This window comes from Megalops cyprinoides, chromosome 3 (assembly GCF_013368585.1).
Source record: "Megalops cyprinoides isolate fMegCyp1 chromosome 3, fMegCyp1.pri, whole genome shotgun sequence".
In the NCBI taxonomy this organism is placed as follows: Eukaryota; Metazoa; Chordata; class Actinopteri; order Elopiformes; family Megalopidae; genus Megalops; species Megalops cyprinoides.
The window spans coordinates 14,721,227-14,749,129 of record NC_050585.1 but is presented as its reverse complement, the minus strand read 5'-3'; the positions used below and the strand labels follow the sequence as shown (position 1 = coordinate 14,749,129).

The following is a 27,903-nucleotide window of genomic DNA, read 5'->3' as shown; positions in this document are numbered from 1 at the left end:
ATTATGATGTTACAAAAACAGGAACACCTTCTAGTTATCGTAATGCTTCACACGTTATCTAGAACATTATCATTAGACGTTTTCTATTGTCGTCGAAGCTTTATGTTTCCCAATAGTAGTCTATGGACGAGACAGCATCTTGGGCCCAAGACGCCATGCTAGCCAGTCTACTTAATAAATACGTCATTGGTTGTCTCTCATCAAGAGCACAGTTGAGCCCTGCGCAGACTAGTGACGTGAATAGGTGGCTGCATGTTTCCGCACTGTGCACGAATTCTGGAAGAGAAAAAGCAATACTCTAGGTGAGTTACTCTACTTCGGTCATATTCGTTTGGTTGTAACGATCTCCTTTCCTTGAGTTAGGTTCAAATTGATCACTAAATGTTGTCCTTTCCCGTTGCTAACTCATTAAAACGTCAATTTACCATTGTCACTCGAGCAGTTACACAACAATTGATAGTAGCTAGCTAGCAACATCCCCAAGTTACACGAGTGGCCACTGTTAGCTAGCTAGATCTAGCTACCTTAAAGATCTAGCTACCTTAATGATTAACTACCTTACCCTTCGCTGTTTCGTAACAGTCAATGAGTTGGCTAGCTAATTGTCTTATTGCCCTTCATGGCTGATATTTTAAGTCTTTCTTAATGTGTTATTACACAGCTAGTGTTGCGAGCGAGCCAGCTAAATTAGCCACACTTTCAGCATGCCGTGTATTGACCTTCCAAATCTGGTCTATAACTAGAAATGTTGACGCTGTTTTCAGGTGTCTGATGAATAAACCAGTTAGCAGCATTGCTTGGAATTTAAATATATACTCACTTTGTGCAAAGTTCATGCTAATCTAGAAATTTGCTGTATTTACTAGGTGTATTTACTTGGTTATTGGCTAGCCGCTAGTGTAATCATCATTAACTGGATTTATGTAGTGTAGTACATTAAATCAGAATGTCCTCACGTAGAATCATAGATTTTGATTGTTAACTATTACCCCATTCCCTAAAATGTTAAAAGGATGGTGTAATTCAAACATGATTCGCCATTATCAAGATAATGAGACAATCATTGACAGACGATAAGAAACACGTGTAATATGCTCTCTCGTAACCTTTGTCTTACATCTTTAAACGGACATCGCTCAAAATTGGGGCTAGCTAGCTCAGAAGTGTCCCTTTAAATTTATGCCTACACATGTCGTTTGGACTGAATATGCTGTTAAAATTATGGCCTTTGGTTTTCCTCTAATCGGACCAAAAATCGGACACAGGCGGTTTTTTTTACCTTGATGTAGCCTATTTGTATGAAGTTTTGCGCTTTTAATTTTACACCGAGCAGACAGCTTTCCGCGAATCTAGAATAGGCCTACGCCTTATAAGACTATTCTCTTCAAAATTCAGTTCAAGCCAGCGCCTCCTGGTAACCTGCCATGCAGGTTGTTCCCTTGCTAAGCAGATTGAAATACATGTAAACCCGATACCTTAATGCTTGGAGCAAAAAAAAAAAATTAGCCCCTGAGATGAAGTTCGTATGCTATGTTCTTGTGTTCTTATGGTGGGAGGCTCGAGTCGAAGGGCTTCCTAGAAAAAGGTCGGGTTACTCTGACTTTGAATTGATGATACAGGCTTGTCACGTCCTTGTTGTCCCTTGGTTCCCCAAACTCTGTGTCGCGACCGTCTGTGGAATTGTGTGTATATTTTGTTAAACCCTCCACATCTCACTTTAGACCTTCACTTTCACCTGCAGATAGTATTTGCTGGGTCATATCCACTCTCTGTCCTCTACACCTTGCACTGGAACGTGGTCTTTTCGTCAACCCTATACAAAACCTGACTGCTCCACTCCAACCCCAATTATATATTCTAAAGGTGTCATCGGCGTGTTTTACTGGCGCCTTTTCTGGAATTTATGGCATATTTTGGTAAAAAAGGGAGAACCGTTTAGTTCTGAATTTACGGCGTTGGTTCTCTTTCGTAACGCTATCTGTTGCCTAAAATTGCCTCGGCCTGTGTATTGCAGTTCTTTTATACATGTGCGTGTTATTGAGAATATGAGGTTTGTGCCCTGACCTTAAAATGTAATTTATACGTTTCTGAAATTATTGAAGCACGTGCATGTTGGAATGTGTTGAACTGAACTCACAACAGTCCTGTAGCTTTAATGTAACACAGCAACGTTAACTAGTCATTTTTCCTGGAGGCATCCAATAAAAAAAAAAAACAGTATATCATCCATAGACGCATGATCGCGTTTAGACGTTTAGTATTCAGCCCCGAACATTTTGGGTTCAGGTTCGTGCGTAATCACCTTAATTTGTTCCTTTGATATATCGTATTAACACATATTTTCCACAAGGTGAAAATGGCCAAGGCAAGTGCAGTTTTTCATTTTCCCCTGGAGATAAGGCTCTTAATGACCCTGAGAGCTGTTTTGTTGCTGTATTGAAGAGGAATTTGCCGTTGAATGCCAAGGCCGTTCCTCGCTCATGTGTGAGGTTGAACCCAGTCTAGGCTTACTTTTTTCCCCCACATCCAAGGGTGTGGGTTCTTTACTAGTCAGAAAAAGGTTCAGTAGGTGTTGAAAAATGCTATGACAAAGTTCATTTGGAAATCAAAACATGACGCAGCAAAAGAAAATGCATATGGGCGTGGAAGTGCTACCACAAAGTTCATTCGGAAATCAAAACCTGACTCGGCTAAAAGCAAATGCGCCCTCGGTTACTTTGCACTTCAGCCCTCGCAGAAGCCAGTGTTACCTAAATATTATGTAACGGTGTCTACAGAGACTCGCATGGTTTCTGTTTGCATCAGTGGAATGTCCGAAGTGTGTTGGCAGTGATGCCTTTGGATATATTTCTGGTGATTGGGTTGGTGTGGTGCCGAGGAGAAGTGATTTCTGTTTGAAGTTAACATTAGTGACGGTGCAGTTTTCATGTCACATGGTGCCAGATTAGCACCGTCATTATTTAGTCACCATCTGTTTCCTTCAGTGACGGTGCGTGCGGTGCGTGGGATTTTGAAACTTTCTTGAATGCATCGCATTGTGGTTAGCTGTGTCCTTCTTTGACTATGTCACATGACAATAGTTCCTTAAAAGCCTTCTCTTAAAAGCGGAATCCAAAGCTGAACCGAAGATCTTAAACTGAAATCATTAATACGGAGTTTACATATAAGAGGTGAGTTTTTTCACATTTTGCGTTGAGTGTGACGTTTTATTTTTTTGTCCTCAGGTATCGCTGATCAGCATATAGTATTGTCTGCTATTGCTGAACGATCGATAGAGACCTCCGAAATGTTTAAATATACAATGAACAACCGTTGGAGGCGCCAAACCGAATTTTATTTTTTGTATGGAGTAGCACTTTACCCCGTTTCTCGTTATACTTTGTAACGGTAGTCATAAGCTTCGCATGTCTGTTTTCTTTTGGTGATTTAAAAAAAATGACTTATCTTACTAAAGTATACCTTATACTTAAACGATTGCTGCTTTCATTTTGCCTTTGTCATGAAAGGTCTAGTTGTCAGATGAGTGACAGACGCACGATGTCAGTAATGACTAATTCTTGTATGACTATCCTCATGAGCAAAGATTTAGAAATCCATCTGAGAAGACAAAGTTAAAGAATATGATATTGCCAGAATTTCACTAACATCTCAGGATGTAGTCTTCCTCATTCAGACCAACTCTTGTAATCAAGAGAAGACATAAAATGTAACAGCAAGGAGCACTGGTGCCTCTGTAGAAATCTTACTTTTTTAATTATTGTTGGCATTTAGCAGACACCCTTATCCAGAGCGACTTGCATCAGTTACAGGTTCTATTTACAATGTTATCCATTCATACAGCTGGATATTTTTACTGAGGCAAGTGTACCTTGCCCAAGGGTACAGCAGCAGTGCTCCTGTGGGGAACGGAACTGGCAACCTCTCGGTTACGAGTCCTGCTCCATAACCACTATGCTGCACTGCTGTGCAATGTGCTTGGTTACTCCACCATTTGGCCCATCTCCTGTGAAATTCCTGTCAGGAAAACGGCTCCAGGTCAGCTCAGTTCCCCTCTTCCTGACAAAAGCGTGAGAATCAGTCGAATAGTTCAGCCTGCCCTTTGCCCTTTCTTACTTTGAACAGTGCTTTTAGTTTGTAGTGAGGTGCCATGTAACCTTTCGTCCTGCTTCTGCTGTTACTGCTGCTACTGGTTATATTGCTAATCTACTTTTTCCTGTCTCTTTGTTTCTTGTTTTTGTTAAAGGTGATTATGTCACTCAGCTGTTGGATTAGTGGCAAATTTGTGCAGTTGTCAGTTTGATCATTTGGAAAGAATTTTATGGTTGACTGACTACAATGATGTTGATAACAATGGTGTTTTAATCTGTAAGTGGTGACACACCCATAGGTATGGGTGTTGAGTGTCAAAAACGAAAGGCTTTACATGAGTAACTAATATATAAGTGGCAATGGTTTGCCCTTATATTGTCCTGACATTGCATGCAGATGTTGCATACTAAAATATGGATTGATTCATGCAACAAATATAGGAGCAATGTGTGTTGTAGGGGGAAAAAAAAAGAATTTGTTGCCAAGATGTGGTAAAAATGGATTTGCTTATGTGGACATTCTGAACAGTTGTCCTGGAAACCAACTAGCATCCTTTCCTCTATGCTATTACGTAGTATATAACCTTTGTACATATTCACGTTGCGAAGTCATCAGAGGCCCTCAGAATTTCAGCTTTTTATTTGTGTGTGTGTGTTGGGGGGGGGGGGGGGTGTCCAAATTTCTCAAGTTTCCCTGGTGACCTACTTCAGTTCCGACCCATACCAGCTCTTATACCAGCTGTTCTAGAGGAAACATCAGTTTTTGATTTTGGATGGAATTCTCTGGAATAAAGGTGGTTGCCATCTTGTGTACAAGCTCAGAACTGCATTTATGATAAATCCTACTTTTGTGGCACTGATCCAGGGCAGTGACCTCCTGGAATGGAGCCAAGCCAAGTAAGTTCAGAATTTTGTACAGCTACAAAATTCTGAACTAACTTGGCTTGGCTCCATTCCAGGAGGTCACTGCCCTGGATCAGTGCCACACTCAGTACTAAAGTCAAGCATGTTTTCCCCTCACCTGAACAACTTTGAACTCCATTCACCTGTTCATTTCTCATCTGGCACATTTGTCAGGCATTGACTGTACATGTGTGCAGATTGATTGTCATGGGTTTTGGTCACTTGCCACACACAGCTATACGCGGTATTTTTCTCTAGCATATTCGTTGCATATCTGTCTCCCAGAATTGCTTTATTGGAGCACACATCAGTATGATAGCATATCAGGTGTAGAATCCATAAAATGTTACTTTGATATTTAAAAAAAAGGCCTGCAAGGACCGATTGGTCTGGTAAACCTTTTATCATCTGCCGTTGAGTGAGTGCATCCTTTTGCAAGGAAAGGCTTTTCCCCACCCTGTCATGAATGCGGAACCCTGTGGAGCTGCTTCCGTTTTGAAACTCCACCGTTTGTGGATTTACATTTTGGCCACCATGTTAGCCTGTCCCCACACGACACCTGTAAATATTTAGTAACTATTTCGAGGTAATTTGAATCTAAAGCCCATTGAATCTGAAGCCAAAAACAAAGGTTGTGTGTTTTTAGTTCTGAGCTGGATGTGGCAACTGCAGCAGGCTCAGTCAAATCAATTTTCCCATCCCTTTCGAGTTCAGTTCATTAAACTAATAAAACAGCAGTGGTCTTTGCCCCCTGCTGGGGAAAACATTTCACTCTAAACCCGCATGCAGGATTTTTTTTTTCTTTTTTCATTTTATAATTAAGCATTATTTTCATTAACATATTCAGAGGCGAGCTTGCAGTTTCCTTTTCAGTTTCCTTTTCACTTGCTTGACCCCATGATCCTTTAGCCAAATGCCTTCATGTAGCGAATGGTGTGAACATCTTGGAGCCAGTTCCAGTCCTCCGTATAATGATTTGCATTTCACTGGGCATTCTGTGTGGACAGCCCCCTCGGAGGACCTGAAGATATTGTTTTAATGTTTTAATTTGTATTCATGTATAACATTGGCTGTTGCGTTGTTTTGAGGTGCATACTCAAGTTTGTCTACTAGCTTGTCTCCATCTATAATTGCTTTGCAGCTCAGCTAGGCTGAATTTGTTACTGGGAATTCAGAAACACATCTGTCACAAATGAAATAATTTAAGTCAGTGGGAAGAATTGAACCAGTTTACAAATTTAAGGTGGCGATTTGTATGAAAAGGATTGATTACTTAGCAGAGTTATGGTGGGATGTGGTTTTGTAACTAATCTATGTGGCATTGCAATCTGTTGAATGAGTGACATAGGTGAACCATATCATTCGTTGGGATGTCACTGCGGAACCCAGTTGCTTCACCTTTTTACTAGGTGAAGGCCAGAACGCTTCCCTATATGATGTCTGTTTATAACAAAATGAAAAAAGGAAATTGATGACTAAAGTGAAAATGTTACCAGAATTGTTGGTGGATAAAATGTTTAAATTGTTTTCTTGTTTTCTAAATATGTTACCACCAGTAAAATTAGCTAATTCTGCCAAGTAAATTTAATCTCTAGATTAAACGTAGGGTATAGTCTAGCCTAGAAATTGTTGCATAGCCTAGACAATATGCAATGGCCGTTTTGTGCTGAAGAGACAAGCAGATCTCTTGAAGATTGATTGATCCTGTAGAACAGTTTGTGCTCAAACAATGCCAAACTTTATAAACTGAAAAGCCTTAATTTCTCTGGGTTGCATTGCATGCATTTTAAACAAAGAAGGTATCTCCTTTTCTACGTCTTGGCCTTTTCCGGTACAGGCTTAAATCTGTTGACAGTAAGGTTTTGTTTCCATTGGTCCGAGCAGCACACACCCGATCTTGAGGGAATTGCTGTCCCTGGCTCAGAGCAAATCTTCAGTCTCCCTTCCGAAAAAAGAAAAAGCAAGCCCTCTGAATGCCTCACTGATGAAAGCTTGTCAATTAATCAAGCAGAAAAGCCACAAGCAGGAGATATTTGGCCTTCTTGCTACCAGCAGTAACTCCGTAGGATCAGTTGACTGTTGGTTGGTTTGAATCTCAGAACATGTGGTTTTCCACTAGGCAGGTCAGCGTGTAGCAGAGGATTTAAACTACCAGTGGCTCAACCAGAGTACATGGAACATTCTGTACTGAGAGGGAAGAAGTGTTGCTGGAATGTTGTAATGCCTGACAAAAGTGCAGTGTGGTGGTTTGTAGGTTCTCAGGGTCAGGGGGGAAAAGAAATATTTGAGTGGCAGCTGCTGGGAGGGGAGCTCGACTGAAAAGTCATAATTTTTGATTGTCAGCCTTACTTATAAAACAGTTGATGTTCTTACCCTAACCTTCCTTCATTTATGAAATTGTTCTGTAATTTAATTGCATAATTAGGCCCAAAGACTGTTCCTCAATATGTCGCCTGGAGTAAAAGACTGCAGGACCTGCATTGATTCCCTAATTGTTATGAGACCTGGATGGAGTGAGTACAGGCACAGAGCATAAGATGAACCATCCAGGTAACCTAAGGTCAGTGAATTTCAGGTTCTGATGAAATTTCTGAAAGAAGGTAGCAATTGGAGTGACAACTGTTTTAAAGCTAAGGTGCTGCTACTGACTTTGAGGGCTACGGATCAAAGTGATAAGTACTTGGATCATACAAACTATAGCGAGCCATTTAAATGGTAAAAATATAATTTTGTGTTTCATGTGCTTTTTGGGATAAAGCTTTACATGTGTTCCCATTTAGACATCTTGGCATCTGGCTGTCTCTGAAATCCAGAGTCACTGTGACGGAGTGCCGTCACTACGGATGAGTATGCGCTCCGACTGCCATACCAACGAGCCTGGCTCTTTGGCGTCGCGGTCAAAGTGGCATGGTTGGTACCCCGTAGACCCGGGTTTGAGGCCGGGTGGGGTGACTGCTCTCGCCCTTCGTTACAGTCACTTACAAGGCAAAGAGCGAGCAGCGCATGTAATAAGGCCACATGAACAACAGTACACACAGGAAACAACAGACCGCACGTTAACATACAGTATGTCGCTCTGGCACACAGTGGTACAATAACCAATGCCATACTGGATACTACGACTACCACGGTAATCAGAACTTCACCCAGATCGTGAACCTTCTGTGGGCCCCTGGGGAATCATATGGATGTGCGTGTACCCAGTTTTACGCCATTCAGCTTAGAAGCGGTCTAACTTCTACCCCCCCTCCTCTGTTGACAGAGCCGAGTGACACCATGTCAGATTCCGAGGTGGAGAGCCAGTCCCCGGAGCCCGTGGCCGAGGAGGAGGCTCTCTTCAGCAGCCTAGACATCTTCCTCTTCTCCCTCATCGCCGGCCTGCTCATCTACTGGCTCCTGGCCCGCAAGAAGAAGGAGGAGATCCCCGAGTTCAAGACGCTCACCACTGTGTAAGTACCGGACGGGGCTGCGTGTCCATTATCCCGGATTCAGCCGTGATTTCAGCTCACTGCGTACTCAGTACAGATACTGTGTCACAGGTGCATAGTGTCCTCGGGGAGGCTATCTGTGCACAGCTATAGGCAGCACGAGGAGTGGTGGCATTAGCATGTGTGACGTTACATGTGAACAGCATTGTGACATCAGAAAACATGTCATGAATGCACATGCGTTTTAGGAATGCAGCAGGCTTCAATTTATTAGTAGTTGTCAGCTGGAGGAAGGCGGTGTCTGAAAAATGCTGTGGTGTCATTCATGTTGTACAACGTCTGACTTAACTAAGGATTTGAACAATCTGAGATGTTACAAAATGATGCAAATGTGTAGAAACTATATGTGGTTTATTTGACAATTTGATGCCTTTTTTCCATGGAGGTCTTGGAGATTGTGGGAGGATGTCATTTTTCTGTTTTCCGTGCATTTTGTCTTAAACTACACCCTGGGTCTTTAATTTCCATCTCATACAAATGAGTGGCTTAAAGACATTTATGTGGAATTTCCTTCCCTTTGGCAGTGTTTTCTGCTGCAGATGCCCACTCTTTACACTAAGACTTCATTAGCAGCGAAGACAAGGGGATAATGAACTCTTACGAGCCGTGGTGCAGTTTAAAGGCGGCATTGGCAGCGCGTCTTGAGGCCTGCAGAAAACCGCAGCGCGGCCTGGCGGAGCACGGGCTGCAGCATTGTGATGCATTGACCTCATGTGAGGGGAACCGAGAGAGAGAGAGAGAATTATCCGATAGCTTCGACTCGGTGTTTGAAAGGCATGGAAGCAAAGGAAGCAAGAAGATGGAAACCGCTCAGTTCGGTGCGAGAGACCCTCATCTGTGGGTTAGAGGGGGCACTGAATGAAATGTACCTGGAACCCCCTGCGTTGTCAGCTCCTGGGGGGGGAGGGCAGCTAGTGATTTCATTCTCATGTGTCCTTACGCACTCCCTACACCAGGCCATTTGACATGGGTACTACGCGTTTTCCTGAACCACTTGAGAAACACTAGGTGGACCATGGGGGGGATGGACCCGTGAATTGTGCAGTTGAGGCAATTTTGCATTTAAGTGCAGAGCTTACACAGTACTGTCAACAGTGCAGCTTTGTGGAACACTAGTTTTCTCTCTTTTTCCATACGTATTATAAGACCTAAGCCTTGAGGTTGAATGGAGATGCATATGCATGTTTATACTCTGTTTATTTGCTGCATTAAATGATTTAACAAAAAAACTATATGTATTTGAAAATGCATTGACATTGTGATGGTGTATATGTTTATATCTTCACACTCTTTTGGAATTAATGGCATTATTTGGATACACTCAAAAACGTGTCAGTGGAGATGTTTTAAAGATTAGAGGGTTTTAAAAATTTTGAGTAAACACTTTGGTGTTGCCGTCAAAGAGCACTTTTTTTTTTTTTTAATCTCCTGCGTGATTGCATCTTCAGCGCTGCCGGTGGCGACGGTCACGAAAGCGCTGACTGCGAGTGACCTTTGTCTCTGCTGTGTCCCCACATCACGGGTGACATGTGAGATTAGTCATTGTTTGTGTTCATTCCTGTGTTTGTCTCTGGCTGTCTTATCTCGGAGGCAAGGGTGCTACGCCGCCACAGAGAAGCACAAGGGCCCTCCCCCATCCAAAGCAACAGACCCTAAACGCATTTTAATTGTCGGAAAGCTTCGACCACAAACGGTCCCGCTCCGCTCGCTTCTTTCTGAATGGAAACAGTGTTATGAGGAACTGAACCCCTGATTAATGGCTGGGCTTTTTTTTCTCTACAAGATCCCAGTCTACCATCCATATGAAAAAAAAAAAAAAAAAAAAAAAAAAAACCAAGCATAAAGACCAGAGGAAATGGCCCACAAGTGAAACTGTGAAAAATGCCAGGAAGAGATTCTGTGAGGGCAGGAAAGGATAACTGCCCTCAATTCACAGTCGTTTCCTTCAGCCAGGCATTCCCATTGCAGTCGTTTTGAGGTGGAGATCGTGTCCAGCCCGCTGGGTCTTGCCAAGCCCTTGTTTTCGTGTTCCTGACTCATTTAAGCATTCCTTTGGTGTGTGAGAAAGGCTAGCCAGCAGTTTCGCACTTTTGAGTGCTCCAAAAGGTGTAAAGTTTAAGTGGAAGACAAGCAGTCTTTTCTCTCTCCCCGTTTTGAGGGAGACCAGTTCTAATTTGCCTCAGAGCAATGTTGAATGGAGCAGAGCCGTGTAACCTTTTATGATAAATTTGGTTACCATAGTGACACCCTTCCTCGGCGCAAGGGGAGTTTGCCTTATTCTGTCTGCTCTTTTTCCCTTAAAAGAAATGTTAAAAAAAGAGAATCATTATGATATACATGGTTGCCAGAGTAACTGGATTGTGGCAAAAGCTTTTGTGTGTGTTTAAACCATGAGGACGGGAGAGGGGGGGGGGGTGAAATGGAAAAGAGTAAAGAAGGGATGTGGTATGTTTGTGTATGTGCGTGTGTGTGTGTATGTGCGTGCGTGTGTGTGTGTGTGTAAGCCTGCTGAAGGGCTTCATGGGAAATGTCATTACTGGGTCTTGGTTTTCTCCCACCCCTTCCTCTCCCGCCGCCAGATGTTGGAAGTGCTCTGGAGCGGCGGGGATGGTGTGCGGGGCTGCGAGAGGAGCGCCGGAGCCCTGAGCGGGAGAGCCCGCTACCAGCCGGGGGACAGCCATGGCTGCCCGCGTCTGATTCCCGTGCCAAGCGGTCGTGGGGTTAGGGAGGGGGAGCGTGGCTTGGGGGGGGGGGGGGTCGTTTCTGCACGAGATTTCAATTCATGCAGCGGAGAGTAGAGATCCTTGGAGGCAGTTTTTTTTTTTCTTTCTCTGCTGGTGCTGTCGTTGAGAGAGAATTCTGCCCGTGTTAGGTCTCTCTCTACTCCCCTTTCCTCCTCGTTGTGGATCAAACCAGCGGCCCGGCTTGTGGGCCGAATGCTGGAAGATACTGCTGCCAGCCATGGGGTGCATGTATTCTGTGCCCAAGGAGACCCAGGCCGACAGGTTAGTGCGTAGTGGCTATGGTGACTGCCGTGGGATTATGGGTAGGTGGCAGAGAACGTTGTAAGCCAAATTCTCTGCTCCACCTTAATTGTGTTCTACTGTATCTATTGTGTGTTAACAATTTAGTATGAGCTCACTGGTTATCACCTATCTGCTTCGTGCAGTTAGGGGCATTTTAATAACAGTTCCTGTAATGGGGGGGGGGGGGGGGGTGCTGTTAGAGGTTGTAATGGGGATAGCAGGGCAGCATATTTTAATGAGCTTGAGAGCTTTTGAAGCTGATGTGTTTTTCTATGCTTAGCGTGCTGAGGGACCTGTCCCCACTCTCTGTGCTTTTATGTGCCTTATTCACGTTTCGCCAAGTGTTTGTCTGCTCACTACAAAGTCGTTAGACTTTTTTGTCTGACATATTTTTGGAAGTATCAGACCAGGGTCTTGCCTAGGTGAAGAGCATATGCTCTCTGAAGTGCCCTCTTGTCTCCCGAATATCATGAATATTAGACACAATAACAGTGAAACTTGCACGACGAAGTGGCATACATTTGTTGTAAACAATTAAACTAAAAGTGAAGTCAAAATAAACTTGCCTGATAAATCTATTTTTAAGTTTCAGAGTGAAAATAGAAACATGGACAGGTAATTAGATTCACAGAGGAAGTAGTTAAAGGAAGAAGAAAGGAACTAAACCAGATAAGAAGGATTTTAGGTATTTGCCAATCAAAGGCAAGTCCTGGATGGATTACAGTTTTGTGAAATTGTATACGCTTCTCAAATCTTGCTCATGTTTTTGTTATGCGTATTACTGTTTTAAATGCATTTTTTATTTTAAGCACTGCACATCAGATTGGCCTGACCTAAATCTAAAAAAAGCCACATATGACTGTAAATGGTTATCCATTTATAATTGGAGGTCATGTGGAGGTGTAGGTCATAAACAATTTAAAATATTACAAAATTTCTCAAGGGGCAGGACAAACAGAAATCTTACAAATAAAACAGTGGAAGCCATATCATTTATTATATGAGAGCAAAAATTTCATGCGTAAGGCAGACTTTTTAGAAAAACATACTGATTTACTCACTTTATAATCTAGAACATGATTTGAATGACTAAGCTTTGTGACATTTGGTGATGGCTCAGTGCTTCAGCAATCGTGGCTTTTCCATATCTCTGATATTCAAACCAAACGTTGAACCACAATTTAAAATGACACAGGCAATACCTTAATAGTTGTTTAACATTTTACAGGGCAGAAGGGGAGACTTAAACCATCAGTTGAGTTGCCTTTGTAATTATATAATGGTAGTTTACAGACAGAAGTCTAAAATATATTGATAAATGTGTTTAATTTTATTTAATTTCATAAGCAATATTGCCAGGAGTTTTATTTAACATAGATTTAAATATTTGTAACGTATAGTAGTTAAAATAAAGAATATCATATGTCACACTCATAGTTGTGGCACACTGTTGCAGTGTGTTAACGAGTCCAAAGACATCTACTATAGACGGACAAGTCACGGTGACTTGTTCTGTCTCAGGCACGTAACAAGAGCCTTCGCTCTCGAAAGGCTGTGGAGCTTCTCAGCGCGCAGAATGCGTCCCGGTGCCGCGTGTGCGTACCCCTCTTGCCTCATCAGCTCTGAAGCGCACTCAGAACCCTACGCTGACTGCGCCTTTCATCTGCAGAGTCCTGCGAAGCACGGAGGTCTGAAGGTTCATCTGTGGCAATCTGAGGCAGTCTTTGACTTGATGCGCAGTGTGGCACTTTAGACGTTGGTCAGGTTTTCTGGTCAAAAAATGGAGAACAAATGCCTGAAAAAAATTGGAATTTGGTCTGTAGAATTGACTACTGGCTGTGTAGTTTCCCTGCGGACTGTATTGTGTGCTGGTTCAGAACATTTCATTCAGAAATCATTTGTACCATGGATTAAGAAAATAAATGGAAGGGTTTTATCCCAGCGTGAGAATTTTCTGATTGGCCAGAAACTCCTTTTTGGAAAGCAAAAGAACTTGGACTGTCGGTAATGATTACAGCTAAATGGCTATGTAGAATGAAACTTGATAAGCATTGTTTTTTGGCACAGGTTTGGAATTGGCTGAGGCCTTTGATTTGTGTGAATAAAACTATGAAAGGCCAGTTTATGTCTCTGTTAGGACTTGCTCTCACTCATTGCCTGGCCTCTGTTCAGACTGCACGCAGATAAGAGTAAAGACCACATCTGAATGAACAGAAAAGGGGTGGGCCAGAATATGGACTCTGTGGAGACATGCTCCAGCTATCAAGTGAGAAAGCAAAAAAGTTACTCCCTTGATTTATTTTATTATTTTTAACCTGATGAGATGCATCTGTATTGTAACAATGTTTTGCTGCCATAAATTTGAAAAATATGATTATGATGTGGCAGATAACATATTGTTTTGTCTGTTTTTTTGACAACATTGGCTGTATATGAATGCTATGTAAGTAACATCAATCAAGAACAGTACTTTTCTCAAAACCAGAAGGCCCTTTGGGACCTGTTCAAACGAGTTTGAGTCTTTTGCAGCATGTACTCAAAGAAACATGGGCCAGAATAGCTTCATTCTGTGGATAATGGCTATACTGCACTCATCTGTTGAAACCAGACTGTTGTCATGTAGAATGCTACGCTGCTTGATGCACGTTGCTTGAGTGAAGAACAGCGAGCTCTTAACAGTGGCTAGACACAGCTACATCTGACGCAGTTGTAGTTGACACAGTGCCGTTAGCTCCTGGGATAAAAATGCTGATAGTACTTCCTGTTCAGGAGCATTACTGTGGCAGATGCTTCACGTCCACTTGCTATTAATAAGACATTGTTTATTGTTTCATTGTTGATTGTTTTATTGTTACACATGCCAAGTACCTATTCTCTGTCCTAAGTCCCAAGTACCTAAGTCAAAAAACTGATATGTAAAAAAACTGATATTTTAGGAGAACCACCATCACATGTAAAAATGCACCATATATATTTTTTCTTTTTCAGAGCACTGACTGTCAGAGAAACAAGTTTCATCGAAAAAATGAAGAAAACAGTGAGTTTTCACTCCTTGATTTGTTTCCTGCAAAGTTTAATTTTAATGGCTGAGATCATGTGGCTTTCCTTTTCCTTCTATGTTTTTGTTATGTAGGCAGTAGACTCCACTAGCTTTCATGTGCTATTTGTTTATGACTGAATCATGGAGATGGTTACAGTCTGGGTTAAACATGTGTATTCATTTTTTTTAATCCAAAAAAGTGAACATGTAAGCTGAAAATGCAGCCATGGTTTATTTTGTCATTTGTGTTAAGTTGGTGTGTCAGTTTGAATTTTATTTGTGACTCTAGTGTCCCAGTTTTGTTTTGTTTTTTTTGTTTTTTTTTTTTAAGTTAAAGTCAAAGACAACACAAAACATTTGCAGATGAATCATTGTTCCAAGTACGCCAGACACAGAAATATTTTTTTTCTTTTCGTATTCTGCTGGTGCCTGCAGCATTCGTGTGTGCATGCCTACGAACATCAGGCCAGATGGCAAGACCCTGGCCTCGGGCAAACCTCAAAACAAAACCACTTACAAGCCAAACTACATGCAGAGCGACGCTGGTTTTAGGAGGTCAGTGAACAGGGCCTTTGTGTGTCTCCTCTCCAGAACAGGAACATCGTGGTGTTCTACGGCTCTCAGACGGGGACGGCCGAGGAGTTCTCCAACCGGCTGGCCAAGGACGCCCAGCGCTACGGGATGAGGGGCATGGCAGCAGACCCAGAGGAGTACGACATGGTAACGCTCTGATCTCCTCCCACCTCCTCATGCTGCAAACTCTGTCTCTTTGGGCCAGCGTTTCTCGGGGGACACACAGTAACCATGCGTGCCGCCTCTGCTGGGCGGTTAGGGAGATGCTACCGATTTAAACTTGTGAATAGCGTGCCTGTTTTCAGAGAATGCTGGATGTGAAAGCTTAGCCAGGTTACCAAAGTTTTGATGAGTTTCAGTACTCTCTGTACTGCTAACTGAACACAAAACTTGCTTTAAAACCACTTAAAATCCCTTTAGATTTAGGAATAAACTTTTCATAAAGATGTTTGCAAAAATGTACACGACACAATCGTGTGCCACACATGGAGTTGCTATGCTTTGAATAGTTTATGCAAATGTTTATGACATTAATAAAAGGAAATTAAAATGTAATGATAAAAAATGGAAAGTTTCAACTTCTCTTTGTGTGATAGACTCCCAATCATACATAATGAGTAGGTCTGAGCAGGTCAGAGATGGATGCAGGGAAGCGGACTGCCGTTTCCAAGCGTGTCTCGTGTCTCCACAGTCTGAAATCTCGCGCCTGGTGGAGATTGACAACTCCCTGGCGGTCTTCTGCATGGCCACCTATGGTGAAGGTGACCCCACTGACAACGCCCAGGACTTCTACGACTGGCTGCAGGAGACTGACGCCGAACTGGACGGTGTCAATTATACAGTGAGTTGCAAATGCCCTTTTCTTCCTCTCCTTTCCTCTCTTTTACAAATTGGGAGCTGGGGGGCTAACTCTGAAAAAGCTTACGCCAATGCTGACACGTAGTGCTGCCTGTGTAAGCCTTCAGGGACTGATTTCACAGCAGGGATGAAGCTGTAATGACCATCCCGCTCTGAATGAGAGGTGGAGCTGCCTGGCCCTTGGTCAGGAACAGCATCCTGATAGGAGCCCAGGGATGAGAGGCGAATCCCGGAGTGTCTTCCATGTTCTTCCCACTCCTTTCCCACGTCCTCCCTCCTGCCTCTTCACCAAGTGGAAACGTGGTGCAAGCAAATGTGGTCAGAATCTCACATTGCGTGGGAGATTGGGGCAGGGTTGTGAGCTGGTCTGTGAGGCCAATTGACAGGATAGGAAGATGGATGATTGCTTTATTTTTGTTGAAGGGCAGTTAGGGCTGTTCTCTGAAAACATATTTGCACTGCACCTTACAATCATAATTAACCCTGTGTATCCAATTAAAATGAGTGGTGTGCTGATGGAGACTTTCAGAACTGGAACCCCTAGCCAGTACTCCTCCAACCCTGTTTGCCGATTGCAAAATGGACTTCTCAGAAAGTCGTCTTGTGCAAGCACTGGGGAAGTTTATTCTGTCATAGCTGTGCATATGTTCTTACTAACGCACTGACCTATGTGGGCAGTAAACAAAATCAGTTCAAGATGTTATGAATATAGTCTATGAAATTTGTAAGCTTCAGATTAAAATTTAAATTCCTGCGATTACTGTGAGCTCTGTAGTATCTTTATAATCATTTCGTGATTCTAGTTCAGCTAATTCAGTCTATAGAATTTAGGAGCTTTTTATTTGTTTTGTGAAATTCTGTTTGAAGCGTAGAATATATTTATTTGAAATTCTGCTGTGAAGTTGACATGTGTAGGTGAGCTGATTTCAGCACTTGAATTCATCACATTTCAGTGATGTGAAATGCAGCCCATGTGGCCCTGGCCAATGGTATCTGAGCTGCTACACTCTCACTCCGGCATCCATTGTAGCGTTAAAACAAGCATGGAAATGGGTGCATTCTGTGAGAAACTGGTGAAATTAAATATATTTGGTAACATGACAGAAATTCATTTGCAATATAAAATGGCTGCTTATACAGTGTAAAAAAAAATTCAAGTGAACACTTTGGTTTGCATTTTTTGTAATGTTGTAATCTCTTTTCCGAGAACATTGCAGTGATTGCTTCATAGACAGCTGTGTTGCGGTTTGCTTTTTCTCTGTCCAGTACGGGTGGCTGAGAATTTGTTTTCGTTTTAAGAGTACTAGGTGTTCAGTGGGGTGATCTTCATTTGGTTGATCAGATTTGTTCCTCTGGTGCTCCCCTCCACCTGAGAGTTTAAGCGACACTGGAATTCACAGTTTGGTTGTTGACAACTCCATACGTCTGATGTCCTAAGCTAGCTGTACCTAGCTCTTGCCATGCTTGTAGGCTACAGGACACACTATGCTGTTATACAACACATTATCCTTAAGTTGCGGGCAAAATTTCATAATGTTCAGTGCTTATGAATTTATGTTGTAGCTTAGTTTGTGTGTTACTTTGTACATGTAAACATTGGTCTGTCAAAGCAGAAATTTAAACAAAGAGCTAATACACCTTTTATGTTGTCCTTTCGATGCAATGCTTTACCTCTAATTAATTAAACCTCTAATGATTAAAATGCTTGGTTTATCCAACCAAGTTACCTCCCTGGGGGTTTGTTTTGTCAATGAAATGCATAACGTGCCTTTAAGAAGTGCGTCCTCTCCTGGGGCGTGTCTACCACCTGTGATGTCCAAACCTCATCAACAGCAGGAGAAGTAGAACACACTCATTTAAATCATTTTACACAAGACTCCGAATGCCATTCGGGTTGGTTACTGCCAGTAACAGGGTTATGAAACTCGTGCACGCGCGCCCCCAGTCCATCCAACTCCCTTTTGTTCTGGTGCAGGGGGCCTGTTTTGGCCGTCTCTGCTCAGTGCTGAATTTAACTTCTGACTGGGAGCAATTTGCACAGGCGCCTGGCCCAGTCTTTTTTTGGCTCCTTTTGCAATGCGGCATTGTTTTGTAGATGAGAATAAGTTTGTTAGCCATGTTTCGCGCTGTAGGATGGTTATTACCCTCTGGAAAGCATCTAAAGGTCCAAGCCTAAGTCGATGGTTAATTTGCGCTTACATTTGCCGTATATTTTAATATTTGAACTTGACCCCTCTGTAGGTGTTTGCCTTGGGGAATAAAACCTATGAACACTACAATGCCATGGGAAAATACGTGGACAAGAGACTGGCAGAGCTGGGCGCCAAAAGGATCTTTGACCTGGGCTTGGGAGACGACGATGGCAAGTGAGTGTCGGGTCTGAGCTGGGAAGAGATGTAAAGTGAACCGTGAAAGGCCTGGTGGCTGGGTGTCCGGGCAGCGGCCTTTACCCATGAACAGAAAGGCGCACACAACCCAACAGCCCAAATGTTTCTCTGCTGTGCAGCCCCCATCGCTGCCATGCAGTCACTGTTTTGGTTGCTCTCAGAAGTAATCCATCCAATCTGAGGAAACGGCCATGATTTACACACGAGATCTGAAGTGCTGACATTAAACAGACAGATGTCCAGTTATTTTCATATGACTCGTGTGTTGGTGCGTGTGAATGAATGATGAGCACTAAGGAGCCTGACACATGAGAAAATATGAAAAGGTTTTCTTACATGTCATGTTTCATGTTGTAATAAACATTTTCTGAAAAAGTAGATATTTTTCGTTCCGGGTTTCACACGCTAAAAACCGAACGAATCCCAAGACTAACACAAGAAATCGCATGTTAACTGTTCTGGAACATTCCCTGTATGCATGAAAGTGCGGGCCTTTGCCTGCCTGATTTTCTAAATACATGGTATGTCCAACCAAACCTGGCTTTTCACTTCACTTATCACCTCAGTTGCCGTTTTGTGTTCTTATGCCTGTTGAAGCCAGCATGGAAATTCCTACTACGTATAACCAGGACGCTTGGGGCCTGCAGCTGTACCATTAAACATGTGTTTTCTCCTCTAAGCCTGGAGGAGGATTTTGTCTCATGGAGGGAGCAGTTCTGGCCAGCAGTGTGTGAGCATTTTGGGGTGGAGGCCACAGGAGAGGACTCCAGGTAAAGGGTCTTGTTTCTTTCTTACACACACACACACAAAACACACACACACACACACAGACGGTGTAACCCAGTATCTCCACTAAACCAGAGCAGAAAGGACAGTCTCCATGGCATGGTAGCTGTCTAGCGCCATGGATTTTTGGCTAAAAGGTTGCAGTGTAAAATCCTGGATGGGACACGCCTTTTGTGAGCTCTCACATAACATTGTCTGCCAGTAAGCCGAATGGAAACATCCAACTCTGTCCAGCTGTGTAAATATGTACTAAACAACCAGCTGTGTAACTGGATGGTGTTTTAAATGTAAGCTGTGGAGCTTATGCTGGATGATGGCATCCAAAACTCTAAATACAAAATAAATCTGGGTCTGAAACACTGTTTCTTCACTCACTGGAGGCATGTCATTGAGTCAGTAGGGCAAGCATACATACCCCATATGTATATACCCCATATTATAAGAGCCAGTTTGCTTTACACGTACTCCAGCCTAACACTGCAATTGGTAATCACCTCACTTGTCATAACTACCTCTCTGTTCAGTATACAGTGAAATGCACACTGTTAGTGTTTCAAATCAATGCACGTTGTAAGCACATTGAGTCAAAGCTGATGTCCGCCATCCCCCCCTTGCAGCATCCGTCAGTACGAGCTGGTGGTGCACACTGACATCAACATGAACAAGGTGTACACAGGAGAGATGGGCCGTCTGAAGAGCTTTGAAACCCAGAAACCGTGAGTCTACCCCACAGCCATTTATCGTAGGTGGCTTTGCCTCGTACAGACATGTCCGCTGGCCTCTGCTCAAGTTGTACGCGTGGAGTTGGCCATTTTGGCTTTGCTTGAGGAGGTGATTGTGTAAGGTGCACACCCTTTTCTTAGGAGAACTAATAGGACTCGGAGTTGCTGTTGCATTTGAATGATTTATTGATGTGAACGTGACCATGTGCCTATCTCGTGTTGAGCTGAACTAGAACACTGTGTCAGGGTCAGAGACTCTACGCTTGTGTGTTATCAAACATGATGGAGCTTTTTATGACTTGAATAATGACTCATTCATAATGAATGCAACTCTGTTAAGTAGTTGTCTTCTGGATATTATTGGCTCCTATGAAGAGAAAGTACTTAAGAGCAATACTTAACATGATAAACGGGACTTATTCAGTTGTTTCACCTGATCTGAGTAGCTTCATTCAACGTATCAGCTTTCTAACATAATGGGAAGTCTGCTTTTTTTTTTTGCTTTTTTGTAGGATATGGAGGGTATTTAGTTATTGCTGTCTCACAAGGTCACTTGTATGATTGTCACAGCAAGTTCTCATTAGTGCAGACAGTTTGAATGGGGTGATCTGCTTGTGAAGTGACTGCAGAAAGTTAAGAAATGAGGCTGTTGAACTGTGTGATTAAAAGGATCATCCTGTCATCCAGCTGAATATGAAGGATGTGGCATGTAGGGGTCCACCAAATCCCATTTCTGGATTCTGTGGACACCTGGCCACATTCCAAGCCTGTGTAGTTCTCTCTGTGCTGCTGATTGGCTGAGGTCTGCCCAACAAGCCAACAGTCAGATTAGCTTTCTCAAAACGCAGCCACTTTGCTCTCATCTGACTTCCTGTCTGACGCACAGTAAACAGGGTTGCTGTTGTGCACCTTGTAACTGTCTGTGTTCTTGTGTCCTTTGCCTTGTACATCTAGGCCTTTCGATTCGAAGAACCCCTTCCTGGCCCCGGTCACTGCCAACCGCAAGCTGAACAAGGGGGGCAGCCGCCATCTGATGCACCTAGAGCTGGACATCTCTGGCTCCAAGATCAGGTAGCGCTGCGCTCTGTTACCGTTCCGCTGAGTACGCCCCCCCCCCCCCCAAAACCCTCCGTTTACACTCTCAGCCATCCGATTCTGTCAGTGCAGCCATGCAGATCGGCACAACCAGAAGCCGTCTGCCCGTTGCTCATCTCTCCCAGCGTGTCCCAGCTTTAGCATCTAGCTTTTACCCTGGTGCTGCCTGGTTCCTCCTGCTTCCTTGAAACGGAAACGTAACTGTTTCTGCTGCTTGGCAGGTATGATTCAGGAGACCATGTCGCCGTTTACCCCATAAACGACGCGTCGATTGTGAACAAGATTGGAGATGTCCTCGGGGTGGACCTTGACACCGTAATCTCTCTCAACAACCTTGACGGTATGCCATTAGTAATGTATCTGTTACGTGTTGGGAAATCGTTTGTACCTCCCAGACAGCTGTTGTGGGGAAAAAGCCCTACCTTGTGAGTGTTTCACACTGAATCATGTAAAAAGCCATTGAAAAGAAATGTGAACGCGATCATCACTTTACAGATCTAATTTTGAGGTAGGGCTTAATTAATGAGTAGAGCTAAGGAGTACACAGCTGCACGGTCTTGGCTCTGTTTTATTTATATACATGTAATATATATTTGTGTGTGTGTGTGTGTGTGTGTGTGTGTATAAACAAATAATTGTATTTGTCCCCTCAGAGGAGTCCAATAAGAAGCACCCGTTCCCGTGCCCCACCACGTACCGCACGGCTTTGACGCACTACCTGGACATCACCAACCCCCCTCGCACCAACGTGCTCTACGAGCTGGCGCAGTATGCCACCGACCCCAAGGAACAGGAAACCATGCGCAAGATGGCCTCCTCCTCCTCTGAGGGCAAGGTGGGGGTCACCGGCCTCTGAGCTCATTACCTTGCCAGCCACACAGTGTGGACACAGATTTTCTATTTATGTTGAACCAAGTGGTAAGCTGTCTACTTCACATAAAAGTTCTGTCTGTGTTATTGTCATGTCACATGAGCTTTCTTGAAAGGACATGGTCTGAAAAAGACAACGTGTAGTCAGCATTGCAGCACAGACAGCACCAGAACCTCCTTTTACCAACCGGAAGCAAGAAAGTACAGAGAACAGAAGGAATGCAGGAGCTGAATATCTGGTCATAATTTAAAAATGTCTGTGGTATGGACCTGGCCTAACCAGGAACACTAACTGCATTCATATTACTTAGGTTGTCCGAGAGCCATATGCCGCATTGTGGAATGTGCTAGTGCCCTCCTACGATGAAAAACGGCTATATACATCCAAGTCCTCCCAAAAGTGACAACAATACAGCCATTATGTCCACAACAGAGATGTCACACAGTCCGAGCTTTGTGTCGGGATTTGTCTTGCTGATTTCTGTAGCATAAAGAATTCCAACAAAAGCAGGTGCTTGTAAATGTTGGTTGGCAGTGAGGCTGTTGCTTGTCTGGATCTGATTTGAAACACTGAGTATTTATGCAGAGTCCCTCAGAATCAAAATGTGTTCCAGGCCTGCCTGCTCATTGACATTCATGAGCAGTCTTAGCATTGGCTCGTAAAGGAAAGCCTGCAGCCATGTCCAATCGTGATCATGTATGCTCATGTATGATCCTGACCGTGGAGTAGCTGAGTATCCCTGAACTCTCCCTCTACGGAGCGCCATATTCACTTTGAACTTCATGGCTCTGCTGGTTGTTTTCCCTCAGGCGCTGTACCAGAGCTGGGTGCTGGACTCTAGGAGGAACATCCTGGCCATTCTGGAAGATATGCCCTCCCTGCGCCCGCCCATCGACCACCTGTGCGAGCTGATGCCCCGCCTGCAGGCACGCTACTACTCCATCGCCTCGTCCTCCAAGGTGAAAGCCCCTCCCCCTGCCCTGGGACAGACAGATCTCATGACCCCAGAGCTCCTCCCCCTGCCCTGGCACAGTCAGATCCAAGTGCCGAGCACATGACTCAAAACTGTGACATGTTTCAGTGTTGGTAACACACACATTCTTGATAATGCAGTTTAGAACAATAACAGGGAAAAGATGGCTTGCTATGTGAAGTCATGTTTAGTAGCATAAAAATAAGCAAAACTGAGACCCGAGGTCATGTGTGCCCAATGTGAGGGGCACTAGTTGAGTTTTGTGAGTAAGAGTTGATCAGAAAGATTGAAGATGACCGAAGTACCTCTTGATGAAGGTACAGTGAGGCCAGTGATTTCTTTGGGATGATTGTCTCAGTTTCTGTGTATTTTTTATGTTATCATTGCTGATACATAAGTATGACTTTTTTTAATCATGGTGCATTGTGGCCTAGGCTGAAGTGTATTGTGCCCCATTATTACAAGTACATTTTCAAAAGGGATTCAAAAGCTCTCCACAGCATGCCTGCTTATGACCCCTCTGACCCTCTCTGCTCTTTTGTGTGAACAGGTACACACCAACACCATTGCCGTCTGTGCTGTGGTGGTGGAGTACGAGACCAAGACTGGGCGAACTAACAAGGGCGTGGCCACCAACTGGCTGAAGAACAAAGTGGTGACCGACAATGGCCACAAGTCCACGGTCCCCATGTATGTGAGGAAGTCCCAGTTCCGCCTGCCCTTCAAGGCCAGTAACCCCGTCATTATGATTGGCCCTGGCACGGGCATCGCCCCCTTCATGGGCTTCATCCAGGAGCGAGGCTGGCTCAAGGAGCAAGGTAACCACCATGGCGGGTGTCTGTGTGCTCATGTGCACCTATCCGAGTGTAGGCCTGTTCATATAGGTGCTACATCATTAGTCATATGTGGGTCAAGGATGTGATTTATATTTATAGGTAATGTTTATTTATATTTAATGTATGGAACCTTGCTATTATAGTTCTATGATGCACTTATCTAATTTATTACTTATCACCTATTAAAAACCATACCTTAACTGATCACATAACACCAGTGTGTCTTACTTCTCCCACACTGTGGATGAAATTAACACTGCCCTTAACTGTTAAGTAAAGAACCTTACCTAAATTGCATTGCAGTTCAGCTGAATAGGTGCCTAGCCTGTGAATTTGCACTGCGTGAAAATGCGAAGTTGCTGGAAACGTTTTATGCTGCGGCTGTACACCGTGACTACAGCAGCGTGTTGTCTGGCCCGCAGGGAAGGAGGTGGGCGAGACAGTGCTGTACTACGGCTGCCGTCACAGAAACGAGGACTTCCTGTACCAGGAGGAGCTGGAGGAGTTTGAGAAGGCTGGGGTTCTCACCAAGCTCAACGTGGCCTTCTCCCGGGACCAAGAGCACAAGGTAGAGTCCCGAGACGCCCAGCCCGTGGCGACGGGCAGAATGAACGAGGGATCGGGTCGGGGGGGTTCAGCCTGTCTCAGGTGATGCGGTCACACGATAACATCACTTTGACAAAGACGCATGGGGGTAATTACTGTGAATGCTGTCAACATCAAGTGATAGGACAGAAATGGAGAAGCTGGGTGATCATACAGCAGGAGAAGTGTGGAAAACACCAGACTAGAATGGCACTCAACTTTTTTTCAACCTGGTAAAAAAAAACACTGTGATTGTATGTATATTTTCTTTGTGAAATGTATGGAATCTTTATCCTTCGACATTCTTTCCATTTCTTGGAAATTACACTGATTTCTATGCAGTTCGTCAAGTGAGATAATGTTTCTTTGTATAGATGGGAAATAAAATGGAAATTTCTGACATTTTGAATCCACAGGTCTACGTGCAGCATCTCCTAAAGAAGAACAAGGAGCATGTGTGGAAGCTGATTCACACTGAGAACGCACACATCTACATCTGTGGGTAAGCCTCAGCCCCGGCCGCTGCGCTGACAAAGGCATGCAAGGCAGTGACTCCTGGGAGATTCCAGCCTTATCAAATCTGGACTGAGGCACAGTGTGCTATTGTGTGATGAAACGGATTAGCTGTAGACCGTGGCACGGCAGCAGTTAACCACCCAGAGCAGCACAGTTAGGCTCACTGTTTTTGTTAATGATCAGAAAAGCCCATGTTCCTGGACATTGAGCCGACCTGAGACACCGGTCTGTGTATCTGTACCTTCAGTTTGAGGAGTTTTATGGGTTGTCCCTTTTAACCAGTCACACAGCTGTTCATGTGGACCTGGATGCAGGCTGGGGTTGAAGTCATTACTCATGTTCACTCCAGCTGAGAGCTGGTTATAATCACATCTGAACATTTACATGTACTCTTGGTTACAGCTGCTTGGCTTTGTGGCCAAAATTCTTCTAGCAACAGAAAAAATTTCAGGGGCAGAAAAAAAACAAAAAGCAAAAGGGGCTGATTTCTTTCCAAGACGCACCAGAAAAACACTAACATTAGTGTCAGAATGTATATGCCTTGATGATGTGATCCTGCCGGTTTAGTGAAAGCAGATTTTGCGCCTCTCCCCACCCTGTGTGAAGGAGCTCGGTCTCACATTCCCTTCCTGTGTGTTGCTCTCAGGGACGCCCGCAACATGGCCCGCGACGTGCAGAATGCCTTCTACGAGATCGCCGAGGAGGTGGGCGGCTTGACTCACACCCAGGCCGTTGACTACATCAAGAAGCTGATGACCAAGGGCCGGTACTCGCAGGACGTGTGGAGCTAAAAGCCAGAAGACTCACCAATTCTCACACAGCACATCATAGGGTTTTTTTTTCCCTTCCCTCCTACCACTGTTGGGGTTTGTCTTTTTTTTTTTTTTTTGGGAGGGGGGGTCATTTAAAACCAGTGTCAGTTATTGCTGCTGGTGCACACTTGCACACACAAATGCAAGAGAAGACAAAAACCTTCCCCATTTTCATGTTTTGTTTTTTCCCCACCCAGATTGGTTCATTTTTAAACGCTGTCGACACCCTTACGAATGGCACTTGTTCATACCAGCGGTGCAGTAGGTAGGCTGATAACAAGTGTAGTTCGTAACACTTGCAGTTTTCTATGTGTAAAGGAGGAAACAGTCTTTAAATATCTTTAGTATAACTTCAGATAGACTGTAAAGTTAAAAATGAGAACCAAAATGCACGGCAGTGGTTTTGTAGTCAGTTTAACTGGCATCAGTATCAGAAGTAAATCAATGTCAAGATGTGTATGCAAGATGGGTCACCAAGGATGGAATTGTATAGGGGGGTAGTTGCGAAGGGTTTGTAAAAAATAGATGTTTTAATATTTTGGTGAGAAACTGTTAACTGAAAGCCCAAATCATGTAATGGGATTTTACACACAGATGTAGCCTTGGAAGACATGTATAGAAAATGTTTTGTTGATGTATTACCTTCTAAACTAATATAATGGAGCCATGAAAAATGTTTCTTGCAATACAGGCGCAAGAACAGAATGGATAATGTTCAGTAGTCATAGTTCCTAATCAGCACAGTTTTAATCTATAATGTATTTGTTTAACAAGACTGCCTTTTCCATTATGTGGATTTTAACATCTTCACACTATTTTTTTTATGCACTAGAAAGTTAATGTAAAAACAGTGAAGTACTGTGCAACACTTGGATACCTTGCATATCAGTTTCGGACACAATGTCCATGAGATATATTTGACACTGTGTTGTCAGTAAATGCATACATCTGGTCAGTAATTGCACAGGTCTGGTCTATCTCCAGTGTCTCTCTCTTTTTTTTTTTTTGAATAAAGAACCTGTGAGTGTCTCAAGTCAAGACAGTTTATTTTGGAAATGAGAATTTGAGCCTATTCCATGGATTGCCTTGGCGGACAAGGTTCAAATGTGAAAAGCATGTTTTGTTCGTCAGAACCACAAGATATTTTTAATTGATATCTGAAAATCAAACTTGACTGTTCCGTGTACTCAACCTCTGAAGCATGCTAAATACATGTAATGTTAAATTGTTCCCCCTTTTTGGAGGGGCATAAAAGCTTGTATGTGGAGGCTGAATGTACACAGGGTCCAGTTTACCTCAAGGAGCTCATTGTTCGCCGTAAAGATTTGAGTCAATGCTAATGCAGCGGTTTGTGATCTGTTGGAGAGGGTGGGATTGTGCCGTTAGGGCAAGCGGATACTGTTTTTTCCTTGTATCACTGTTATCCTGTGTTGCGGATCATCATGTTCCTTTCTTAGTCTCGTGGTCTATTTTAGCAGCATTTAGTAGCAAGGACCTTGTCCACACCTCCCTGATGTCATGCTTTCCTGTGCTGTATGCTTTATAAAAATCTGATCTCTGTGATGGTGTTAGGCTGAGGATTGTATCGGTGCATCTTGTATTTTTCGTATCAGGCTGATGGTTAAAATGTTTGTCTTCTGTGGGTAATTTGGGGCTTTTATCAGCTTTTGATTACCACATGAGATGGAATTGAGTGGAATTATTACTTGGAATTAAAACAAAGTTAAAACAAGTTAAATGTGAATGGATCAATTGGAATTTGGAAATCATGTTAGAATCATGCTGGAGCTGAGTTTTAAGTGGGGACCGTCCTGTGATTGAGACGGTCAAAACTGATGTGCATTATGTGGGTATTTTGTTTTTTTTGTTCTTTTTTTTGGTCCCTACTAGAATTGATGTTTCCTCAGTACTAACAGGGCACCTGATATCTGGAAAGTTCCAGAAAGACAGGGCTTGTCCTTATTCTCCTGAGGAATGCAGTATGACGGGGCACCAGAAAGGCAGAGTTTTTTCCATTGGTGAAAATGTTTCCGGTTTTGCCAACAGCTCTGCGGTCCCAAAGCGTTAACTGATGATGGAACCTAGTGCCTTGCTATATTCTGGTCTGCCTTTCCAATGCTTCTGGATTTTGTAGGACTGCATTAGAAATAGGTACTATTCATGTCCCGTGTTACAGTTGTCAGCTTTGAGTTTTATATGCAATAAGTGTTTCCTTTGTAAGAAAATACAAATTAAAACTTCTAGGCATGCATTTTTAAACAAATAAAATTTGAAATCAAACTTTTTATTTTCCATTTGATGTTGATGGTTTTTGATAGTCTGTTCATTTGTTTCACACTTAAAA

The 27,903-nt window shown here is 43.4% G+C and overlaps 1 protein-coding gene across 3 annotated transcripts; it reads left to right on the top strand.

Moving 5' to 3' along the window:
• The first annotated feature begins 249 nt into the window (after window positions 1-249).
• Window positions 250-27,798, top strand: LOC118775046 (NADPH--cytochrome P450 reductase-like). 3 transcript variants are annotated; one of them, XM_036524737.1, is made up of 16 exons: window positions 250-302; window positions 8,254-8,440; window positions 14,494-14,542; window positions 15,137-15,265; window positions 15,810-15,959; window positions 18,218-18,342; window positions 19,044-19,133; window positions 19,767-19,865; window positions 20,826-20,942; window positions 21,188-21,306; window positions 21,620-21,801; window positions 22,647-22,796; window positions 23,361-23,628; window positions 24,069-24,214; window positions 24,648-24,733; window positions 25,394-27,798. In XM_036524737.1, exons 2-16 carry the CDS (start codon window positions 8,268-8,270, stop codon window positions 25,536-25,538), a joined length of 2,028 nt encoding a protein of 675 aa, XP_036380630.1. In that variant the 5' UTR covers window positions 250-302; window positions 8,254-8,267; the 3' UTR covers window positions 25,539-27,798. The 3 variants fall into 3 exon arrangements, with proteins under 3 accessions (XP_036380630.1, XP_036380631.1, XP_036380632.1); XM_036524738.1 differs by lacking the exon at window positions 250-302 and adding an exon at window positions 3,082-3,170; XM_036524739.1 differs by lacking the exons at window positions 250-302; window positions 8,254-8,440 and adding an exon at window positions 11,254-11,484.
• Window positions 27,799-27,903: the final 105 nt, after the last annotated feature.

Bases quoted from the DNA above. Each gene is read 5' to 3' on its own strand.
- LOC118775046 (XM_036524737.1), top strand. From the start codon at position 8,268: ATGTCAGATTCCGAGGTGGAGAGCCAGTCCCCGGAGCCCGTGGCCGAG. The intron at 14,543-15,136 runs GTGAGTTTTCAC...TCTCCTCTCCAG, and splicing joins TCGAAAAAATGAAGAAAACA to AACAGGAACATCGTGGTGTT. The intron at 19,866-20,825 runs GTGAGTCTACCC...TTGTACATCTAG, and splicing joins AGCTTTGAAACCCAGAAACC to GCCTTTCGATTCGAAGAACC.